General features: G+C 38.2%; 1 protein-coding gene across 1 annotated transcript in view; it reads right to left on the bottom strand.

Moving 5' to 3' along the window:
• Positions 1 to 23,230, bottom strand: part of LOC126176968 (protein bric-a-brac 1-like) — a 267,469-nt gene that overhangs the window by 137,888 nt on the left and 106,351 nt on the right. The window contains exon 3 of the mRNA XM_049924174.1: positions 12,464 to 12,628. Coding sequence (XP_049780131.1) covers positions 12,464 to 12,628 — 165 coding nt within the window. The remainder of the gene's footprint in view (positions 1 to 12,463; positions 12,629 to 23,230) is intronic.

Below are 23,230 nucleotides of genomic sequence, written 5' to 3'. Positions count from 1 at the left end.
GAAATCTTAAGACAGCCACCAGAACAAGCACAAATAGAACACTAAGTGACACACATATTAGATATAGAAGAGAAATTTCAGCTGACATATATAGAATACAAAGACACAAATACAGACATTAGATCATTCTTGCATAGACCGCCAAATAACCCACAAGTCGAAACAACAATAAAAACTATCAACACAATCATACACAACAAAATAAATGAAAACACAACTATGGAAAAGGTTAGGTAAAATCTCACAACAAGAAGCGACAGAGCAATTAGATGAAAAGAATCAGAAATTACAAGCATTGGCCAAACGAGTTAGAAGATACAAAAAAAAGTGAAAATAGAAGGAAACAAAACCAAACATTCAACACAAACCAAAAGAAATTTTACCAGACAATAGATAACACACACATTAAAATGGACAATCCACCAAGCATAACAGACATGGAACGCTTCTGGAGCAACATATGGTCAAACCCGGTACAACATAACAGGCATGCACGGTGGATACAAGCAGAAACAGACACATACAAGAGGATACCACAAATGCCTGAAGTGATAATTTTGCAACATGAAGTCACCCAAGCAATTAATTCTACTCACAATCGGAAAGTCTCTGGAAAAGATAAAATAGCAAATTTCTGGCTAAAGAAGTTCACCTCAACACATTCACATCTAACTAAATTATTTAACAGTTACATTGCAGACCCATACACATTCCCTGATACACTTACACATGGAATAACTTATCTGAAACCTAAAGATGAAGCAGACACAGCAAACCCAGATAAATATCGCCCCATAACATGCCTATCAACAATATACAAAATATTAACTTCAGTCATTACACAGAAATTAATAACACATACAACACAGAACAAAATTATAAATGAAGAACAAAAAGGCTGTTGCAAAGGAGCACGAGGATGTAAAGAGCAACTGATAATAGATGCAGAGGTGACATATCAAGCTAAAACTAAACAAAGGTCGCTACACTACGCATACATTGATTACCAAAAAGCTTTTGATAGTGTACCCCACTCATGGTTACTACAAATATTGGAAATATACAAAGTAGATCCTAAATTGATACAGTTCCTAAACATAGTAATGAAAAACTGGAAAACCACACTTAATATACAAACAAATTCAAATTATATCACATCACAGCCAATACAGATTAAGCGTGGAATATACCAAGGAGACTCATTAAGTCCTTTCTGGTTCTGCCTTGCTCTGAACCCACTATCCAACATGCTAAATAATACAAATTATGGATACAATATTACTGGAACATACCAACACAAAATCACACATTTGCTACACATGGATGATCTAAAACTACTGGCAGCAACAAATCAACAACTCAACCAATTACTAAAGATAACAGAAGTATTCAGCAATGATATAAACATGGCTATTGGAACAGCCAAATGTAAGAAAAATAGCATAGTTAAGGGAAAACACACTAAACAAGAAGATTACATTTTGGATAACCACAGCGACTGCATAGAAGCGATGGGAAAAACAGATGCCTATAAATATCTAGGATACAGACAAAAAATAGGAATAGATGATACAAATATTAAAGAAGAACTAAAAGAAAAATATAGACAAAGACTAACAAAAATACTGAAAACAGAACTGACAGCAAGAAACAAGACAAAAGCTATAAATACTTATGCTATACCAATATTGACCTACTCATTTGGAGTAGTGAAATGGACAGGTAGACGATTTAAGAAAATTCTTTCTAGAACGAGCAGAAACTAGCAAAATACACAAAGCAATCACTCATATAAATACATCATTTCATAACCACTTCTACAACCCTCTAGATCACATAACATCAACAGATACGAAGAAAGTAAATCAGGAAAAGAAAACACTACATGGCAAGCACCCGTATCATCTAACACAGCCACACATCGATCAAGAAGCATCCAACACATGGCTAAGAAAAGGCAATATATACAGTGAGACTGAAGGATTCATGATTGCAATAATAAACACCAGATATTACAGCAAACATATTATTAAAGATCCCAATACCACAACAGATAAATGCAGACTTTGCAAACGACAAATAGAAACAGTAGATCACATCACAAGCGGATGTACAATACTAGCAAATACAGAATACCCCAGAAGACATAACAATGTAGCAAAAATAATACATCAACAGCTTGCCTTACAACATAAACTTATAAAACAACACGTTCCCACATACAAGTATGCACCACAAAATGTACTGGAGAATGATGAATACAAATTATACTGGAACAGAACCATTATAACAGATAAAACAACACCACATAACAAACCTGACATCATACTCTCCAATAAAAAGAAGAAATTAACACAACTAATCGAAATATCCATACCCAATACAACAAATGTACAAACGAAAACAGGAGAAAAATTGAAAAATACATCCAACTGGCTGAGGAAGTCAAGGACATGTGGCATCAGGATAAAGTTGACATTATACCAATTATACTATCAACTACAGGAGTCATACCACACAATATCCACCAGTACATCAATGCAATACGGCTACATCCAAACTTATATATACAACTACAGAAATCCGTAATTATTGATACATGTTCAATCACCCGAAAGTTCCTAAATGCAATATAACATATACCATACAGTTAAAAGGAAGTCACGCTTGATCAAGGTCCGGATCACTTTCCATTTTTGACCAGACATAACGTCTGAGAAAAGAAAGAAAGAAAGAATAATAATAATATCATTCATTTGTGACCAAGTGAATAGACTAGAATCTATGTCTTTGATGTCATCGCCAGAAGAGTCCTCAAAGATGGAAATGATGTAATGCCACAGATGGAGAAAAGGGCAGTGTTTTACTCAAGACAAGAGAAAATGGAAATGCTCAAATATTGGCTTAATGTCAAAAATCAGCCGAAGTCAACCCAAACATTTACAAATCGCACAATGTCTGCAATGAAAAACAGATTTTGTACTAAATGTCTTGCATGGTGTATGTTGTATGAATGGAAATGTCGGTGGGAAAGAGGAGATTTAATGTCTGTGAAGAAGAAATACAAGCATATTATAATGCATGTGACAGATACCTTCAAACACGGCCGCCAGAAAGTTTGATGTGTTCGGGCAAAACAAAAGCAAGACACTTAAATTTTCCAAGATTGATGCCAGTGAATGTTAAATCTTGTGCTGAAAGTGTAAAAACAATACTGTAAGCTGTAAAGTCAAATCTTCTGTTACAGTGAAAATGTACCATAGCAGAAACAACATCCAGAAAATGGTAGAGGACTGGCAACAAGCAACTCGTGCGCTCATGACACCCTACACGTATGCAAAAATCTAAAATGCTGACAGAAGTCGATTCAACAAGGAGATGTCTGTGGTCCGCACTCCTGCAACTAGAGGTTCTAAAAGTATTGTAGGGGCTATACAGCCCATTCACATGACAACCCATATGTACGCAGTTAATCCATTGCTTTCACAGATGCGCAAACGTGCTCCAATAACTGTTTAATGTTCTTCAAGGGTCTCACTCTGAGTACTCATACACGTCAGTCCACGTTCACAGCACCAAATTTAATCGTCCACTCTCATTCCTCCGGCAAAATGACCAAAGAACTGTTCAGGACATTTCTACAAGAAGCGGTAGTAGAATAAATCAGTGGAGAGAAACTTATGCTAATACTGGATTCATACAGGCCCTACACAGACACTAGTGTTCTTTGTGACCTACACATACAAAATAAACTACCCAAAGACAAAATCTAAATTCACTTAATTCCACCAAACACAACCTCCATTTGTCAACACTTTCAACCCTTTGCTCTTCATTTCTTCAGAATGCACAAGCATAAGATTCATAAAAAATCTGATGCTGCTTGAGGTCCTTCAGAAGAAATTAGTCTACAACAATGGAATAATCTTCTTAAGCTGCAGTCCCTCACTTACAATCAGCCGTGTTCTCCACGTTTCTATAACTCTCACTGTGACAAGTGGATTATGGCTGAACTCATTCATTAACCCAGGCCCTTTGAAACTTCAACAAAGTTCTTTTTTGGAAACAAGCTTTTATTCTGCAGTATACAAGGTGAATGTGCAAATGTGGGATTCATCAAATGAGCTTGGTGTACGAAAGTAATTTCGTATGCAACCATTATTGTGAAGCCTTTGCTCCTGAATAAATGACACTCACTGTGTGTGTGTGTGTGTGTGTGTGTGTGTGTGTGTGTGTGTGTGTGTGGGGGGGGGGGGGGGGTCGTGTTTGCATCGATTTTTGAATGTTACATGTTACATACTTATTATTAATCTTATTATTACTACTACTACTAGTTTTAATATGTGTATTACTATTATTACTTCTGCACATGTGATGCAAATGTTTCTTTATTTCTCTGTTCTGATTGTATATTCCGTGAAACTACAAATGTACTATATAGGTTTACTACTTTAAAAGAAATGAAGTGAAAGTAGACTGTGAAGATGACATTGCTGTAAACTCCAATCAGCCCTTTTACATGTCATAAACATGTTGTTCCATATAACACATCCCCATTTGCCTCATTCGGATTTGAAACCAGGACCATTCATATGATGACCTAACGCTCTACCAACACACCCACAGAAATTATACACAATAATTGCTCAAATATACACGTTTCCTATGCTCTGGTAGTTCTGCTGTTATTTTTATTTAATATTTATGGCTGTTCCACAGGAGGACAGCACATAGTACAAACCAGATTGGAGTTTTCGTTTGTACTCTGTCAACATGCAACATTTGGTACAGATCTGAGTGTCTGACATCTGGAGGTCTGGGTGTGAGAAATGTATAATGCAACATATGATATGCATAGATGAAGTTGAAAAATGACGTCCGGAAAGAGGAAATACAGTATCAATGAAAGATGGCCGACAAATTAATACGATAATGCCTAATGAAGAAAAAGGGTGACAATCTTTATAGGAGTAAATTCCTGGACAACTATGCAAATCTGATAAGACATAAAAGGGAGAATGTAGAAATAATCTTGTTTGACACAAAAAATATTTTTTTCTTACTATATGAAAAGATTTTTGAGCTGTGGTTTAGCAACGTCTGTTAATCAATATGACAAAAAACAAGCCAAAGTTGCAAATTTCACTTTTTATTCACTTGACGATTAGTTTCAGACCAGGACAAACTTTCAAATCATCATAACATAGTGAAAAATGCTATTTCCGAAAATGCTAAAGCATGTCAAAAACATGCAAATGAACAGCTACAGCACAGTTATCTGTATGCGCTGTAACTGTTTGCTCATTTCTGACATGGTTTTTGCATTTTTGGAAATACCATTTTTGACTATGCTACAATGATTTGAAAATTGGTCCCGGACCAAAACTAGTCACCGAGTGATTAAAAAAGTGAAATTTACAATTTTGGGTGGTTTTTCATCGTATTGAGAATGTTATAATACCTCTAATGTGCAGCATCTTTGAAGGAACTGAAATGATCGATGCACACTTTCAGGGCATCTAGAAAAGAGGAGACAAGAAAGATTTTTCTTTTCTTTTTTTATGATAAATTTTATTATCTTCCAACCACTTACAGCAAATTGTACATAGCAATGTGAACTAATAAAACATAATGTCTCTGAAGTCCAATAAGGGTTACATTCAATTTTTTTTAGTTACTACCTCTTCTGTCTGTTTTTGAGTTATTGGTGGAGAATGTTGAATAAATCATCCATATTAATGATATGTAATAGAAACTTGACTTATAAACACATGAGTCTTTATGAACACAAAAGTTATTCAATTAATTTCTTTATCAATTCGATTGCAAGAAAAGGATTTCTAGTGGATAAAAGACACAGAAGGCTGGGCGAAAATGTACATTACACTGCAGACTCCAAGCCAAACGGAAACACAAGATTCGTTTTGGCAAATCACGATTAAATTACCGAGGCTGGAGGACCACACTATGAAGAGGTAAAACACCAATCTTAAGTATTTCCAAAAGAATCAGCACCCATAATTACTCCAGAAAGGACAATCCCTACAAAAATCTTTGTAGAAAATTTTCATTGTTCTTTCAGTTTCTGTAAGGGATACTTAATAAACACTTAACTGATCAGTAAAATAGCAGCATAATAGTGTACAGTTGTGCATAAATGTAAACATATGACATTGCCTGTAATGTCTCAACAAGGTAGTTTGAACACCATCTCTGAATGTCACTAGCATCAAAACCTTCATGGACACCTAGCAGGGAAAACTGTACATGTGACATTTTTATCAGATAAAAATGTGTTTCCTTTTATCTTCTATTTACACAGCAAAATTCTGTCAGTATATTTTGTAACACACTGTATATTGCAACACAAAAAAATCCAGACTTGTTACAATGTTCAGTATATCTTGTTTATTACATCACTGATTCAAGTGTAAATAAAAAGTAACAATGATTAGCACTGTTAATTTGTGGTGTCTTTTGTTTCCTCGATAGAAGTGAGACACTTAAACAAAAACTAACCATGCTATCACTTTGCAAAAATACTATGGTCACTTCCTTGCCCTTAACAGGACAAGTCAGTGGAGTTTATTCATTCTTGTGTAATATAAATACAATAGTAATGCTTAAATGTGTATGACAGAAATGTGTATGCAGAAAATAACAGAGATAAACAACTGAAATATCTGTACACCACAATTTCTAGCACAGTGCTCTTTCTTGTGAGAGAAAAAATGACAATGTCAAATAATAATGATATGTAGATCAGTTGATGAAAAATGACTGTTGAAAGAAATAAAAATGTTTGAAATCAAATAAACTGATTTCTTACTGTAGCAATCTTCATGAATCAAATCATGTGTGACAATAACTACAACATGTGAAGGGACTTGTATACAGTAATTTTATAATTTCTGTTTTAATTAATTTTATTCATTTCTGCTCTTAATTAATAGCTGGCAGATACTAAGATGTTGAAATGCAAAAGAACAATAGCAAGTAATTTTACAAACCAAATATTGATAGTTTGATGTTTTTTATTCCTTGAAATGCCATTCATAAATAAGTATCAGAAAATTTATTTGAACTAAATTCTTTGATAAGCTATTCATGTACATGGGAAAGTTGCAATTGGAGGAAAAACTGTCACCACAGTGACAAGCACGCTAAACCTTTCAGTGAAGAATTCTAATAGTCATGTAAATTACAAAATAACAACATATAAAGATTTATTAGTAATATGCATTAAAAAATTGGCAAGAAAACATTAGGTATAAACAATGCATAACAATGAAATAAAAGCTGTCAAACTTAGTAAAATACAGCGGACATTTTATCCCTACTTTTTAGATGACAAAACTCAGTCATTGTTTTCTGGCGTAATGAAGACAGTCTGTTATATAATGCATAGTTTCGCCATTGTCTCATAAACATCAAATCAGCAGGTGTAGCAGTGGGCTGTTGCTCCAAATAACATAGCGTGAGGTGAAGGGATTCTGCTGTGCCATTGTATGGCACCAGCTCTCCTTTGTCGCTTTCAGGCTCATTGTCACTTCCATCACAGCAGTCCACTTCTTCCTGGTCTTGAGTCACAGCAACAACTAAATCAGTGTCATTAAGGTTCTTCACACTTGCCCCATCTGCTACCATCCACTCATCTATGTCTCCTTCACTAGCTTCTTCACATCCAGGGATTGTCTGTATCATTTGTAGTAGATTTTCCTTTTCATTTTAAACTAGGTTGCCCTGAAATTCAAAAGATGTCCACAGTTTTCTCCACAATTTTCTCAGAGTATTTTCTGAAATATTCTGCCATGCCTCAGTGGCCCAATAAACAACATCCTTCACATTGATCTTTTTAATTTTGTCCACAAAAGGAATGCTATCATCTTGGATCAGCATTCTTAAAAATTGTTTTCTGTAAATCAGTTTTAATGTTTGCAGTACGCCCTGATCCATCGGCTGTAGAAGTGGTGTGACACTCGGCGACAAACACTTCACCACAATTTCTCCATTGCATAATTCCTCAGAGTTGGGGTAAGATGGCGCATTATCAATCAGAAAGATGGGACAAATGATTTTCCTTAGAAAACAATTGAACAGAGGGAACAAACCGGCCGTGAAACCATTCTTTGAACAGCTACCATCCATCCATGCTTTTTTCTGGTTGCTATAATATACGAGCAGGAACTTCATGTTGCAGTTTTTAAAAGCTCTGGGCCTAGCAGATTTGCCGATCAGCATTAAAGGCAGCTTGCGATTACCAGCAGCGTTACTGTACACTAATAAAGTCACACATTGTCTTCTGCTTTTAATGCCAAACTTTTTGTTGGCAATGTCATAAAATTAAGGCCAGTCTCGACAGCATTATAAATTTGTTGGGGAGAATACTGTCCCCTCTCTTATTTTTTCAAACACACCCAAGTATTCCATTACGGTCAGAAGAAAGCTTTTCTCCAGTAATTGTTAGCTGACTGATTCCATGAAGTTTTTTGGATATGTCCAACCAACCCATACTCGTACTAAAAGACTCCGCTCCATTCATTAACTTGTTCAGGTAAGCAGTCTTCGACTGAACTAGTGCTCCATTCAGAGGAGTCCCCCTTTCTCTTTCTTGCGTAAACCTAGGGAAAAGATCTTCATCCACTTTATCGTACTAGGACTATTTCAAAGTATGCAGAATTTCGAGTGGTTTTCCCAAAGACGTTGCACAGGATTGTTCAAGCTTCACTTGGTTCTTCTTCCAATCACAAATGGTTGCTTTACCAACACCCAGTTCCGTTTCCAGTTTAGATACATTCTATCAGCTTCAAAGCATTCAGTTTTTCTTTGAGAGTTAATGTTGTATATTTCCGTTTACTCATCTCAACAACGCACAACAATAAGGACAGGGAGTGAGTGAGAGTGAGCCATTGTTCCCACACTTGTTCCCATTTGTTACCATGGTGTACCTACTTGTCTGCTTGGTATACTTCACTGTAGAAACTCTTCACTGCAATTCCGGCTAATCCGAACAAATAGGTAATCCGAACAAATAGGTAATCCGAACAAATAGGTAATCCGAACAAATAGGTAATCTGAACAAATAGGTAATCCGAACAAATAGGTAATCCGAACAAATAGGTAATCCGAACAAATAGGTAATCCGAACAAATAGGTAATCCGAACAAATAGGTAATCCGAACAAGGCCCAGTCCCAATTAGTTCGGATTAACAGGACTCTACTGTATGTCAGAAATCAGTAATTCTGACAACAGCCTTAAGGCTATATGGAATGAAGTGAAACAAGAGACAGGACAATCAGCCAAAGAATAGGACAGTATCACTACTGACTTAAATGGAAGGACTGTAAATGATGAGTCACATGTTGTAAATTTGTTCAATAATCATTTCTTAAATATGGTAAAAAAAAATTACGGGTGTAAACAGTTCAAGATACAAAGCACAGCAGCAAGTTGAAAAAGCAACTATCATAAAATTCAATCATATGAGCGTATCATCGAGTTCTCCTTCTGGAAAAAAAAGAGGTGTGTGTGTGTGTGTGTGTGTGTGTGTGTGTGTGTGTGTGTGTGTGTGTGTGTGTGTGTGTTATTTCCAACAGAGTACTAAAGATTTGTTCCCATGTAATAAGTTCTGCCTTTTATCAAATACATAATGAATCACTTACTCCAGGCACTTTACCAAAGAAGTTGAAATTTGCGATCGTTCATGAAATTTGCAATTTTCAGCCCCTCTATAAGAGAGGTGATAGGAGACATATCAGTAACTACTTACCTGCTTCACTACTGACACCATTTTCCAAAACTTTTGAAAAACTGATGCATTATAGAACAGTAGCCCACACGAGCAACAATAATAAACTCAAATTCACGCTTTCGATTTCAGAAGAGCTGCTCTACTGGAAATGTCATTTACAAGTACACTCACCAAATTGTACAAGCATTGAATAACAAAGTAGCACCAGTTGGTATTTTATGTAACCTACCTAAAGCATTTGGCTGTGTGAACCACAATATCCTCCTACTCCTTGATAAGCTGAGGTTTTATGGAATTGATGGTGTAGCCAACAAATAGTCATTTCTAACTGAGCGAATGCAGAAAGTTGTACTTAGTAATTCAACAAATGTAATCAGTTCTTGGATCTGCCATTGTTCCCCCTGTGTGTAAACCATCTACCATGTAATACAAAACCAGCAGAATTAGTTCTTTTAGCAGGTGTCACCAATATAGTAAGTTATCCAAGCATACCTACAGCAACAGAAGAAATGGGGGAACAGCTCTATGGAGTACAGAGGATGAACCAGCACAGTGATTTCATTTTTTGTGCAACAGTCACGGACCGAAAGGAATGAATGTGCAAGTGTGTTACCGTGATGCAAAAGCAATGAATTGTCTTTGCCACATTTCAAGCCATTTCCTTCTCTCATTTTTTTGCAGCCGTCGAAACATGTCCCGATAGTACCATCGATTAATAGTTTGTCCCTGTGGCACAAATTCATTATGAACTAATCCTTCAAAGTCAAAGAAAACTATCAGTGTGGCTTTGACATTTGACCTAACCTCACAAGCTTTTATTCGGTCTTTGAGAACCTTTCGTGACCGAATTTGAAGGATGAACCCTGGTCTCAACATCATAACCATAGACCCACATCTCACCTTGAGTTATGATTCTCTATAGGAACACCTTGATCTCATTCGCAGAATCCAAAAGCTCTTCACAGATTTAGTGGCAAACATCTTTTTTGTCTTGAGTCACGAGCCGTAGACAAACTTGGCAGCAATTTGATGCATTCCAAGGTGCTGTGTCAGGATTTCATGACATGATCCAACTGAAATGTTACCTTCTTCTGCAATCTCTTGGACAGTCAATCTTTGATCAGCACACACAATTTCATTGATGTTCCTGACATGAGCATCATTGGTAGACATTGAAGGGAGTCTTAAATGAGGATCATTTTTAACTTCCTTCTGACTATTTTTAAGCCATGTGAACCATTCGTAACACCAAGTACGGCTTAAGCATTCATCATTGTAGGCTTCCTGCCTACACAGACAACATTTAATACAGACACATTGCTCCTCTAACTGTGCCATGTTGAAATTCACAAAATGTGGGACACGATGTCCTACTCAATAAAGCGCTGAACAATAACTAACAGACATATAACAATGAAGCTTCTGGCAATTACACTTTAAACACAGGTGTGTGTAGGGATGCCAACCGCATTCCACTGCAACACACTATTGGTGAAAAATTACGAATGTTCCGTAATTTTTTGAACAGACCTGGCATTCAGTTTCAAATGCCTAGAGGTACTACTCCAAGGAAGGCCACTTGACAGTGAGGGGGGCAGAATGATTTATGTACTTAAGCCCTCCACAAGACACCTGCATCTGGATTACCCGTGAACTCTTGTGAGACTTTAATGGCACAAAAAGAACATGAGGAGTCAGAATTATCAGTTGCTTGCTGGTCAGAATGACAGGAGACTACTTTTGGTACTTTAATTTCATTTTTGAAAGCATGCTGAGCTCCAGCACTTGTATACAATTTACCAACACTAGGATCAGACATAGTCAAAGCTTTTGCTGTGACCATCTGTCAGGAGCAAGGTGCACAATCATATATCATTATGGCACTGATTAAACTGTAGCCCAGCTGCAATGAGGTGCATATGATGACTATAGTAATCAGTTACCAGAGCACATATCATGGAAAGACAAAGCTCTATGGTCCGAAAATGGTGTCAATTTCTACACTGCTGCTGTGGACTGACATCTCTGTTACTGCTAAGACATGAACTGCCTAAGAGAAAGGTGCTGTTCTTGCTGTTGTTCCTTGTACTGCTACCGTTGCAGTGACGGCAGTTGCTGGTGGTGTTCCTCTTTAAGTGCAAACTGCTGCTGCTGCTGTTGTTACCAAACTTCCGAATAATTGTGAACATGTCACTGAAAGCATGATAGGACAAGACATGGTAGCCACTTTTCTGTCAGCTTCCAACATGGTCATGTAATACATAAAGTGAAGTTCATTGAGAGCAGAACATTAAGTGAAAGTCAGTAATGGGAACATGTTCCGGTACAATGCAGATTCGAAATCCAATAAGCAGAATGCTGTGACTGATAGCAGGTCATTTAACAGATTGTACTAGACTGAATCATGGCTCCCTGCTTGGTGCTGTTGCCGCAAGAGGTTCAGTCCACATGACTTGCTGCACACGCCCCTTGTGGTGATTGTCAGCTGCAGTCTGTAGCGCCTTTGAGCCACAATGGATATTGGCTTTTGGTGGTGATAAAGTAACAGATCTTGCCTCCAAAAATGCAGGATGAAATTAGGTATTTTATCACTTTTCATTTGTATCTAAATTGGGCACCACCTCCTGAGTATAGATATTTTCTCTAGCTTTATTTTATTGTTACTATTAGAATTATTATTATATTATCATGAAATTTGCAAGCGAATTACCTGCAGCTCTGCTTGTGAGACATCAATCTCTCCACGATACACAAATTCAATAATAAATTTGAGATCACTAAAGCATACATCTTGAGGCATAATAATTGTGGGATGCTTGCATGGGTTCTCCATCAGCAACTTCTGAAAATATGATGAGCATGCCGAAAGGACAACCTGAAACCAGAACAAATGCATCTTTTTAGTGGATCCTGTATAGACAGTATACAAAAAATACTACACCCATAGAACTAACTTCCTAAACTGCTGTCTTCTTATCTGCAGCTGATTTTTAATCTTATTCATAGCTCAAATGTAACAATCCATCTGCAGGGGTAAAAAGACAGCCATGGCAATCAGCACATGGTCTGATAGTTAGAGGGAGGGATGGACAAAAAATGAAACCAATCTTTAGCTTTTCATAAAACATATGTCACAAAGTATAAAACCTGATGGAGTTGGCACTCCTCGACTCTCAAAAGTCTTTACATTCAGAAAAACAGTGACATGAAAAGCAATTAGATTCATATGATGTATCTAACCTGGTTTACTACTGAACTGGAAACTTCTTGCAGAACGCAGCACTCTATCCTAATTGAAGAACCAACAAAATATGCAAACGTGATTTCTCACAAGCCTTGTGGCACCTAACAGTTCTATTACAGTCTGTTACATGGTGAAGACTTGTTGTTGCTGTAGTCTTTAGTACGAGGATTGGTTTGATGCAGTTCTCCATGCTGCTCTATCCTGTGCAAGCTTCTTCATCTCTGAATAACTACTGAAACCCACATCCATTTGAACCTGCTTACTGTACTCATCTCCTGATCTCAATCTGCAATTTTTACCCCCCCCCCTCCAACACACACACTTCCCTCCAATACTAACAATTCTCTGATGCCTCAGAATGTGTCTTTCCTTTGATACATATCTAAGCCTAACTTTGTTTCGTATGAATAGAAGAAGTTCTTCTATTGTAAGCTTCCGTAACTATTTTAATCTGAGTTTTAGTTGTAAATTTATATTACAACGTTTAACAAATGAGAATGTTACCAAAGAATAGATAGACATGGAGTGGGATGTGAGTGTTTTGAATTATGTTTCACTTGGTGACCTGTGTGGGGAAATTCATCAGAGAACTCACTGATGCATTCCCACAAAACTATACATCACACAGAGAAGATAATCACTGGTCAGATGAGAAAGATTTTTGCTCTTCAGGGTCAATTAGATTCCACAATATGTGAATTAGACATTCTGAAGAAAGAACTAGGAAAATATTAGAAGCAAGGAATGGTAAGGGAACTGAGTTCAAGTGACATTTTACATAACACTAAACGAGTGAACATCAAATATAAATGACTTTTTGAACCGAGACCATGAAAAAATGGGGAAATGTTTGTGCCTGTGACCCTGTGAAGACTGCTGCAATGAGTGTGCGTTCACGTATGTGAACGAAAGAAAGAAAGAAAGACAGAAAGAGAGAGAGAGAGAGAGAGAGAGAGAGAGAGAGAGAGAGAGAGAGAGAGAGAGAGAGAGAGAGAGAGAGAGTACTTTGTTCTTGTTGTGCAACAGATTGCAAAAAGTTTTCTCCTGAACAGGATTATTAATGTTGCTGAAATTAGTCACCTTCTCCCCTCACAGTTCTTGGAAATAAACTTTCACTTAACTGGGCTTGAAGTCCCTAAAACTTAAAATCAGTTACGGAAGTATTACTATCCAGAATGAGTTGAGATTCCTGTAAGTGACAGCTCACTGGGTTCTAAAGTTGTTGAATAAACAGCAAAAGTTGAATAAATCGCAAGTCATTTCACACTTCTCATGAGATGCAAGAAAGGAGATAAAACCCCTGAATCAAAGAAAATCAGTATGTGGAGGCAGATGGAAGTCAAGATATGATTCTCTGAGGATACACTCATGGCTATGTTGTTCTTGTGGTCGATTTCCTGCAGGAACATAGGACCATTGCTGTCAACAAGTTCAAGGTGCCTACCACTCAAAAAGGCACAGAAACTAGATCAGAAGTGTGTTGCTCCACCATGACAATGCCAAACTCACATTGCAGCAACAGCCCAACAAACAAAGGCCAATATGCTTTGGGTTACAGCCTTCAACCAGACTTACCACCGTGTGACTTCCATCTGTTTGGATTGCTCAAGGAAGCTCTAAGTTGAGAGCACTTCACGACCAATGCAGAAGTGCAACCATTTAACCATTTGTACCGAATCATTTCAGTCAAGTTCTTGCACTTTCTTTGAAAATGGCATTGTTGTTATTTGTTTTTGCATTAAAAACTTATGAAAGGATGGCTAAAATGCATCACTAACATACAAGATTATGTAAAAAACAAATAACTCAACTTTAAATTTCAATTAATTTTGAATAATAAAAGTTTTTTTTATAAATTGAATATAAACAGTCACAACTGCAATAAACTTTCTTTTTTTATTTATAAAAGGTTAACAGTTTCCACCTGTTTTGCACTATTTTCAAATCCACACCATAATGTAGATGGTGGCTGTGAACTGAGCAGACACTGCTTCTCCACGAATGCTAACAACTGACATAGCAGTTAGCGCAGCACCTGCATGAATGCTAACAGCTATGTGAGTAGTTAGCATTCGTGGGGGAGCAGTACCTGCTCAGTTCACATCCACCATCTACATTATGGTGTGGGTCTGAAGATGGCGCAAAACACACCAAAACTGGTAACCTTATATATATAAATATAAAAATAAAAGTTTATTGCGGTTGAGACTGTGGATATTCAATTTTAAATAATAAATAAACTGCTGTACTCCAGAGAGACATTTTCTCAGAAATTAATAAAAGTTTCATTTCACGAGGTTTCTTTATGATTTAATGAAACTTCTAAATCTGGCCTAAAGTATATGAGGAGTCTCACAACATGGAGGAGAAAGTAGGGTGCAGCACACTGGTAGATGTGTAACTTAAAGGCAGGTCAGACACAAAGACAACTGGGAGGATGAACACCTTGCTGGTAGGTAGTAGTCTAGGGATGAGTGTAAGTCAAATGTTATTGGATAAATAAAGAAAAGGCAATCAGGTCACAAGTATGATGAAGTGGCATAGCAATTTCAGCCCAGTAGAAGATTTTCAGTTCTAACTGTCTTTCCCACTGACCACAGAGTAGAATAGTCTTTATAATTAAAAAAATATTTTTTAACAAAAGAATTCTTACAAAAAAAAGACTACTATCACAGATGTATTCTTAAAAACTAATATGGCTCATATTATGGAACACTTATAGCTTATGAAATGAATGGTTCAGTAATCAACCATGAAACTTAACTGTAAATGTGAAAAAGGTTGTGGACTGAGCATAATATGGGACTCTGTTACAAAAAAACTGAACAAATTATTTTTGGGAGTTACCGGGGAAGTGTCAATGCAGAAGTTTATAACTCCAAGTATTTTCAGGTTGACAAGAAGAGAGTGGCATTGTTCCTTGGGACCAGCTGTGTATATTATTCAAACAATCTTCTTCCGTGTTTTTAATATCGCCTGTAACATGACTAAAGTGAACCAGGCATGAGACTAACACAAGTATTCCACCATTAGATACTCAATAGTGACTAAATCTAAAAGTTTGCACACGAGATATGACGCTCACGCTGTATTTCTGCATACTGTTAATACGTTCTTACCAGACTACGTTTGAGTTTATTACATCTATATTCCACAAAACACCGTAAGTTGCATGGCAGATGGAACATCCCATTGTACCATTTATTAGGGTTTCTTCCTGTCCCATTCACATACGGAGTGCAGGAAGAACGATTGTTTGAATGCCTCTGTGCATGCAGTAATTATTCTAACGTCGTCCTCCTGATACTTATGTGAGCATACGAATAGGTTTGTAGTGTACTCCTAGAGTAATCATTTAAAGATGATTTTTGAAACTTCTTTGGATAGTTTACATCTATCTACAAGAGTCTTTCAGTTCAGTTCCTTCAGTATCTCTGTGATGCTCTCCCACAGATTAAACACACGTGTGACCATTGTGTTGCCTTTCTCTCTATACGTTCAAAATCCCAAGTTAGTCCTATCTGGTACGGGGTCCCTGTTGTAACAGTGCCATGACATTTAACAGTGCCGCCACGACAGTACGCGCGGGAGCGCCACCTAGCTACGAACGGCGCCGGCCGCATGTCACGGCACGGCAGTCGAATAAGAGATACTGAGTTGTTATCATGTAACCAGCTATTGTTTCTAAGTGAGTGTGTTTGAATATCCACACAATTATTGGTGATTAAAGGTTATAACAGTCCCCACACTTGAGCAGTATTCTAGAACCAGTTACACGAGGGATTTGTAAGCATCTCCTTTGTAGATTGATTGCACTTCCCCAGTATTTTACCAATAAACTGAAGTGTAACACATGCTTAACCCACGACTGAACGTATGTGATCATTCCACTTCATATTCCTATAAAGTGTTACACCCAGGTATTTGTATGGGTTGAAATATACCAACAGTGACTCATTGAATTTATAGTCATAGGAAACTACTTTTTTTCCCATTCTGTGAAGTGCAAAATTTTACATTTCTGAACACTTAAAGTAAGTTGCCAATCTCTGCACCACTTTGAAATCTTATCAAGATTTAACTGCATATTTATGCAGCTTCTTTCAGATAGTACTTCATTACATGTAATGGCATCATCTGCAAAAAGCCCGATTTTACTATTAAATATACATTATCAACAGCAAAGGTCCCAATACATTCCCTGGGGCACAACCAGCATTATTTCTACATCTGACAATGACTCCCCATCCAAAATAACATGTTCCTTCCTCAGTACCGTCACAAATTTCACTTGATACTCCATATGATCATACCTTTGACAATAAGTGTAGGTGTGGTACAGAGTCAAATGCTTTTCAGAAATCAAGAAATACAGCATCTACCTGACTGCCTTCATCTAGCTTTTCCTATCATCAGTGTTTCCGAAATTCATGCTGGTTGACATTGAGGTGGTCATACTGTTCAAGATACCTCATTATGTTTGGACACAGAATATGTTCTAAGATTCTACAACAAATTGATATCAAGGATAGTGGATGGTAATTTTGTGGATCACTTCTCCTACCCTTCTTGTACATGGATGCTACCTGTGTCTTTTTCCAAGAACTGGGCACGGTTTTTTGTCTGACGGGTCTACGATTGACTATAGTTATAAGAGGGGCTAACTCAGCCACAAATTCAGTATAGAATCTGAGAAGGATTCCAACGGGTCCTGAAGCTTTGTTCAATTTTAGCAGTTTCAGCTGTTTCTTTACACCACTGACACTAATACTTCTTTCAGTCATCTTTTCAGTGGTACGAGGATTAAGTTGGGGCAATCCTCCTGGGTTTTCTTTTGCAAAGGAACACTTGAAAACAGTTATGCATTTCAGATTTTGCTTTGCTAACCTCAATTTCAGTTCCCATCTCATTCACTAGGCTCTCTACACTGGCTTTGGTGCCACTAAAAGCCTTTACATAGGGCCACAATTTCTTTGGGTTTGTGAAGATCACTTGACAATATTCTGCTACAATAGCCACTGAATGCATCACACATTGCTCTCTTAACAGCCAAACATATGTTTCATTCAACATCTGTTTATCTATAGTCTTACACTTTGTTTCACACCTATTATGCAGTAACCTCTGTTTCTTTATAAGTTTCTTCACAGTGAATGTATACCATGGAGGTTCCCTCCCATTACGAACTGTCCTACTGGATATATACCTATCCATTGCATGGTCAACTATTCTTTTAAACTCGAGCCGGAACTCCACCATATGCTTCTGCCCTGAGCTGAAAGTTTCAAGTTCCTCACTGAAATATGACACTACTGATTTTTTTTATAGTTTCTGCTTGTTTTGACTCCCCTTTGTACTTTTGTAATCATTGTTGCCATGACTGCATCACGACCACTGATACCAGTCAGTGAGCTCTGGTCTACTTGTTGCCATTAGATCCACTATACTTCTATAATGGATATCATTCTGAACTAACTGTTCTAAGTAGTTTTCGGAGGAGGCATTTAGTATTATTTCACAGGATGTCTTATCATGCCCACCACTAACAAAACTGTAGTTTTCCCAATTGATTCTTAGATGATTAAAGTCTCCACCAACAATTACAGTATGATTGGGGAACTTACTTACAAGTGAACCGAGGTTTTCTCGAAAGCTTTTGGTTACAGCAGGAGATGAGTGTGTTGAGCAAGAGAAGGATCCAATTACCATCACATGCCCACCGTTGATACTGAGTCTGACCCAAACAATCTCATATGCTGCTTCCATTTCTATCTTGGTGCATTTGAGTTTCTTGTCTACTGTGGCAAATAAACCATCTCCATTTGCCATTAGCCTTTTGTTTTGATACACACTTATATATACCCAAAAAATCTCACTGCTATCAATTTCAGGTTTCAACCAGCTTTTTGTAACTACACTACAGGTCATTAAAATTGCTACACCAAGAAGAAATGCAGATGATAAACGGGTGTTCATTGGACAAATATATTATACTAGAACTGACATGTGATTACATTTTCACGCAATTTGGGTGCATAGTTCCTGAGAAATCAGTACCCAGAACAACCACCTCTGGCCGTAATAACGGCCTTGATACGCCTGGGCATTGAGTCAAGCAGAGCTTGGATGGCGTGCACAGGTACAGCTGCCCATGCAGCTTCAACACGATACCACAGTTCATCAAGAGTAGTATCCAGAAAGGCCCATACAGGACCTGCAACATGTAGTCGTGCATTATCCTGCTGAAGTGTAGGGTTTTGCAGGGATTGAACGAAGGGTAGAGCCACAGGTCATAACACATCTGAAATGTATCGTCCACTTTTCAAAGTGCCGTCAACGTGAACAAGAGGTGACCGAGACGTAACCAATGGCACCCCATACCATCACGCCGGGTGATACGCCAGTATGGCAATGACGAATACACGCTTCCAATGTGCGTTCACCGCGATGTCCCCAGACCTGGATCCGACCATCATGATGCTGTAAACAGAACATGGATTCCTCTGAAAAAATGACGTTTAGCCATTCGTGCACCCAGGTTCGTCATTGATTACACCATCGCAGGCACTCCCGTCTGTGATGCAGCGTCAAGTGTAACCGCAGCCATGGTCCCCGAGATGATAGTCCATGCTGCTGCAAACGTCGTTTAACTGTTCATGCAGATGGTTGTTGTCTTGCAAACGTCCCCATCTGTTGACTCAGGGATTGAGACGTGGCTGCACGAACCGTCTTTCCAAGGCAAAAGGTACTCTAATGAGTAACAGGAGAGCTTGTGGTAAAAACTGGGGCTTAAGCCCCAAGAGCAAGTACTGGATATACACTGTGGTAGCTGGCCTATGATCACTTACGGGGCTACAGTGTGGTGAAAAAGGCGAACAGCAGGTACGTGCTAAGGAGCTTGTTATGGTGCAGAGATTGGCCTGCTTAGCCATTACAAGTGGAATTAGCAGCACACCCACTCTTGGATGGGAACCATGCTGGACATGCCCCCATTACACCTGTGGGTAAAGATGGAGGCAGCAGCTGGAGCACACAGGTTAAAGATTGGCAAAAACTGGAACTCACTGGGATATCCAGGATCTCTCTCTAAAATACTGAGTGAGGTAGCCGTAGATATGTTTGGGGAAATGCTGGCCAACTGTATAATAATTCTCAGCTGCTTCAAAAAGCCTTTCAATGTAGCAGTTGGGAGTAGAGAGCTCTGGGAGAACAAATTTCAACACCGTACTGCGGACATAGTCTGGTTCACTGACGGTTCGAAAACAGACCAAGGTGTTGGGGCTGGGGTGTACGGAGTGCAGCCAAGGCTGGAGAGTGCAGTCTCTCTAGGGAAGATGGCCACTGTGTTTCAAGCAGAAATATCTGCTATCACGGTGTGCGTGGAGGAGAATTTGCAGAGGTGCTACAGAGATCATAGCAGTTTCATTTATTCAGACAGCCAAGCAGCCCTGAAAGCACTGGCCGCCTCTGCAACATGATCAAAGATTGTGGCAGAATGCCACAAACTCCTTGTGGAGCTAGGGGAAAGCAATAGGATAAACCTATTGTGGGTCCCTGGTCACTCAAGGATTAGTGGTAATGAGCAAGCTGATAGGTTGGCAAGGATAGGCGCGATGATCAAAATAAAATTACCTGACTGGACAAGGAGACAGCATGTAGAACATTGGGCTAAGGTCTAAAAGCAAAAAACATGGCAAGGTATTGATGCTGAAGCCATGTTCTAAGAGAAGTCTCTCAATCCTGGACTTGAACAGGAGAGAAATGAAACTCATGGTTGGACTATTGACAGGCTATGGGAATTTCAAAAAACACCTACATACTATGGGGGTAATAGAGAAAGACCCCAAATGTAGGATGTGTGGTGAGGGCGAGGAAACTGCATCACATTTGATCTTCGAATGCGAGGCACTGGAAATTAAAAGACACATAATATTTGGATCAACCAGACCTGAAGGAATTGTGTCTGGCAAAGCACTGGTAAAGGATCTTCTTGCACTGTTCAAGTACACTGGTTGGCTTTGCTAGAGACACAGGGACTATAAACTGTTTCACTGTAGGCTGCAGCAGGCTTGACCAATGTTATTTTGCTTCACTGATAAAATCAAATCAAAGGTAGCAAAGCAAAAGCTGAAATGTGTAACTCCATATTCAAATGTTCTTTTAGAAAGGAAAACCCACTGGTTTGTTCCAATTTAATCCTCATACCACTAAAAATATCAATAAAATAAGTATTGTTATCAGTGGTGTAGAGAAACTGCTGAAATTCTTAATATTGAAGAAGCTCTAGGGCGCAACGGCACCCCTGTCAGATTCTATAGTGAATTTGCAGAGGAGTTAGCTAGTCTTCTAACTGTAATCTATAAAAATGTGGGTTCCCAAAACAATGATAATGTGAAACCCAACTCGCACTTCTCTCACATGACCAAGCGTGCCAACTTACAAAGAATATTAGGGGGCCCATACTGGGGGGTCTTGCCATGGGAAATTTTCTGAACTTTAGATGAAAAATAGTGAGTTTTAAAGTTTTTTTAAGCATTTTAGAGCCATGTGATCAACATTAGCACCCCAAAAACTGGACTCTCGATAACTCAACAAGCCTGACATTTTTTTGGCTTTGAACACAGAAACAAAACATAAAAACGCACAGCATTTTCCTAAAAACCTAATTTAATTTACAGTAATAATCACGCTTATAGACTATTACAGAGCAGTGAGTATATAGCTCTGAGACGAATGAAATTATATTCAAATTCTAAACTATCATTAATAAAATAAAACATAAAATATTGCTGTCGTACAGTAATAGCACTTTGATTAATAAGTGAAATAGCTAATTTAAGCTTACTTTGAATAAGGCTTAGGGTTCATTAAATAAAAACAATACCTCAAAGTTAATGCTTTAATACAGTTATATAAAGTTAATACAGTATGCCCAATATTTTCAGTCAGAAAGTATGTAAATAGTGGGTTTTAATTGGGTCCTACACCCTAAAAAGATTTAAGTATTTGAAAATAACTAATACAGTACTATAGTAATACAGCACAAAACTAGTACTAATATTTCGAGACTGAAATTTAACATGCGTGTATATAATTCTATGTATGTATTTAATTCTCTATTTTATGAATATTTTTAATATTGCTCTAAATGCCATTATTAGGGCTAGAGTGTCTTTAGAAAGTTGCAAATGTCGACTGCCTGACTGGATTACTGAATATGGTCGGATATCCAACTCATCTAAAACATCTCGGCGGGCATGAAGAACATCCAAGTTGTTCAATTGCTTCCGCCCCATGTTGATTGGAGATATTACTTTACACGTGTAAGATCGCTACATGACCATTCTGCTGTAGGTTAAGTGATTGGACTTACTTGGTGAAGCTTAATGCACTTCACTATTTCACATAAAATTTCTCCAACTGCAGGCTCTTGTGTAATGTACTTTCTTTCATCATGTGTGTTTTTTAAGATCTTTGCGATATCGGCTAACATTCCCAGAATGAGATTTTCACTCTGCAGCAGAGTGTGCGCTGATATGAAACACACAGTTTTAATCTGCCAGGAAGTTTCATATCAGCGCACACTCCACTGCAGAGTGAAAATCTCATTCTGGAAACATCCCCCAGGCTGTGGCTAAGACCTGTCTCCACAATATCCTTTCTTTCAGGAGTGCTAGTTCTGCAAGGTTCGCAAGAGAGCTTCTGTAAAGTTTGGAAGGTAGGAGACGAGGTACTGGCAGAAGTAAAGCTGTGAGTACCGGGCATGAGTCGTGCTTCGGTAGCTCAGTTGGTAGAGCACTTGCCCGCGAAAGGCAAAGGTCCCGAGTTCGAGTCTCGGTCGGGCACACAGTTTTAATCTGCCAGTAAGTTTCGTATCAGCGCACACTCCACTGCAGAGTGAAAATCTCATTCTGGAAACATCCCCCAGGCTGTGGCTAAGCCATGTCTCCGCAATATCCTTTCTTTCAGGAGTGCTAGTTCTGCAAGGTTCGCAGGACAGCTTCTGTAAAGTTTGGAAGGTAGGAGACGAGGTACTGGCAGAAGTAAAGCTGTGAGTACCGGGCATGAGTTGTGCTTCGGTAGCTCAGTTGGTAGAGCACTTGCCCGCGAAAGGCAAAGGTCCCGAGTTCGAGTCCCGGTCGGGCACATAGTTTTAATTTGCCAGGAAGTGTCAAGTGCAAGCGCACTCTCTCAATATCTAGGTCATTTTTGAGAAACTCAGTTGATTTTTTC

The sequence above is a fragment of the Schistocerca cancellata genome, chromosome 3 (assembly GCF_023864275.1).
Source record: "Schistocerca cancellata isolate TAMUIC-IGC-003103 chromosome 3, iqSchCanc2.1, whole genome shotgun sequence".
Classification (NCBI taxonomy): Eukaryota; Metazoa; Arthropoda; class Insecta; order Orthoptera; family Acrididae; genus Schistocerca; species Schistocerca cancellata.
This window is presented reverse-complemented; position numbering and strand designations above follow the sequence as displayed.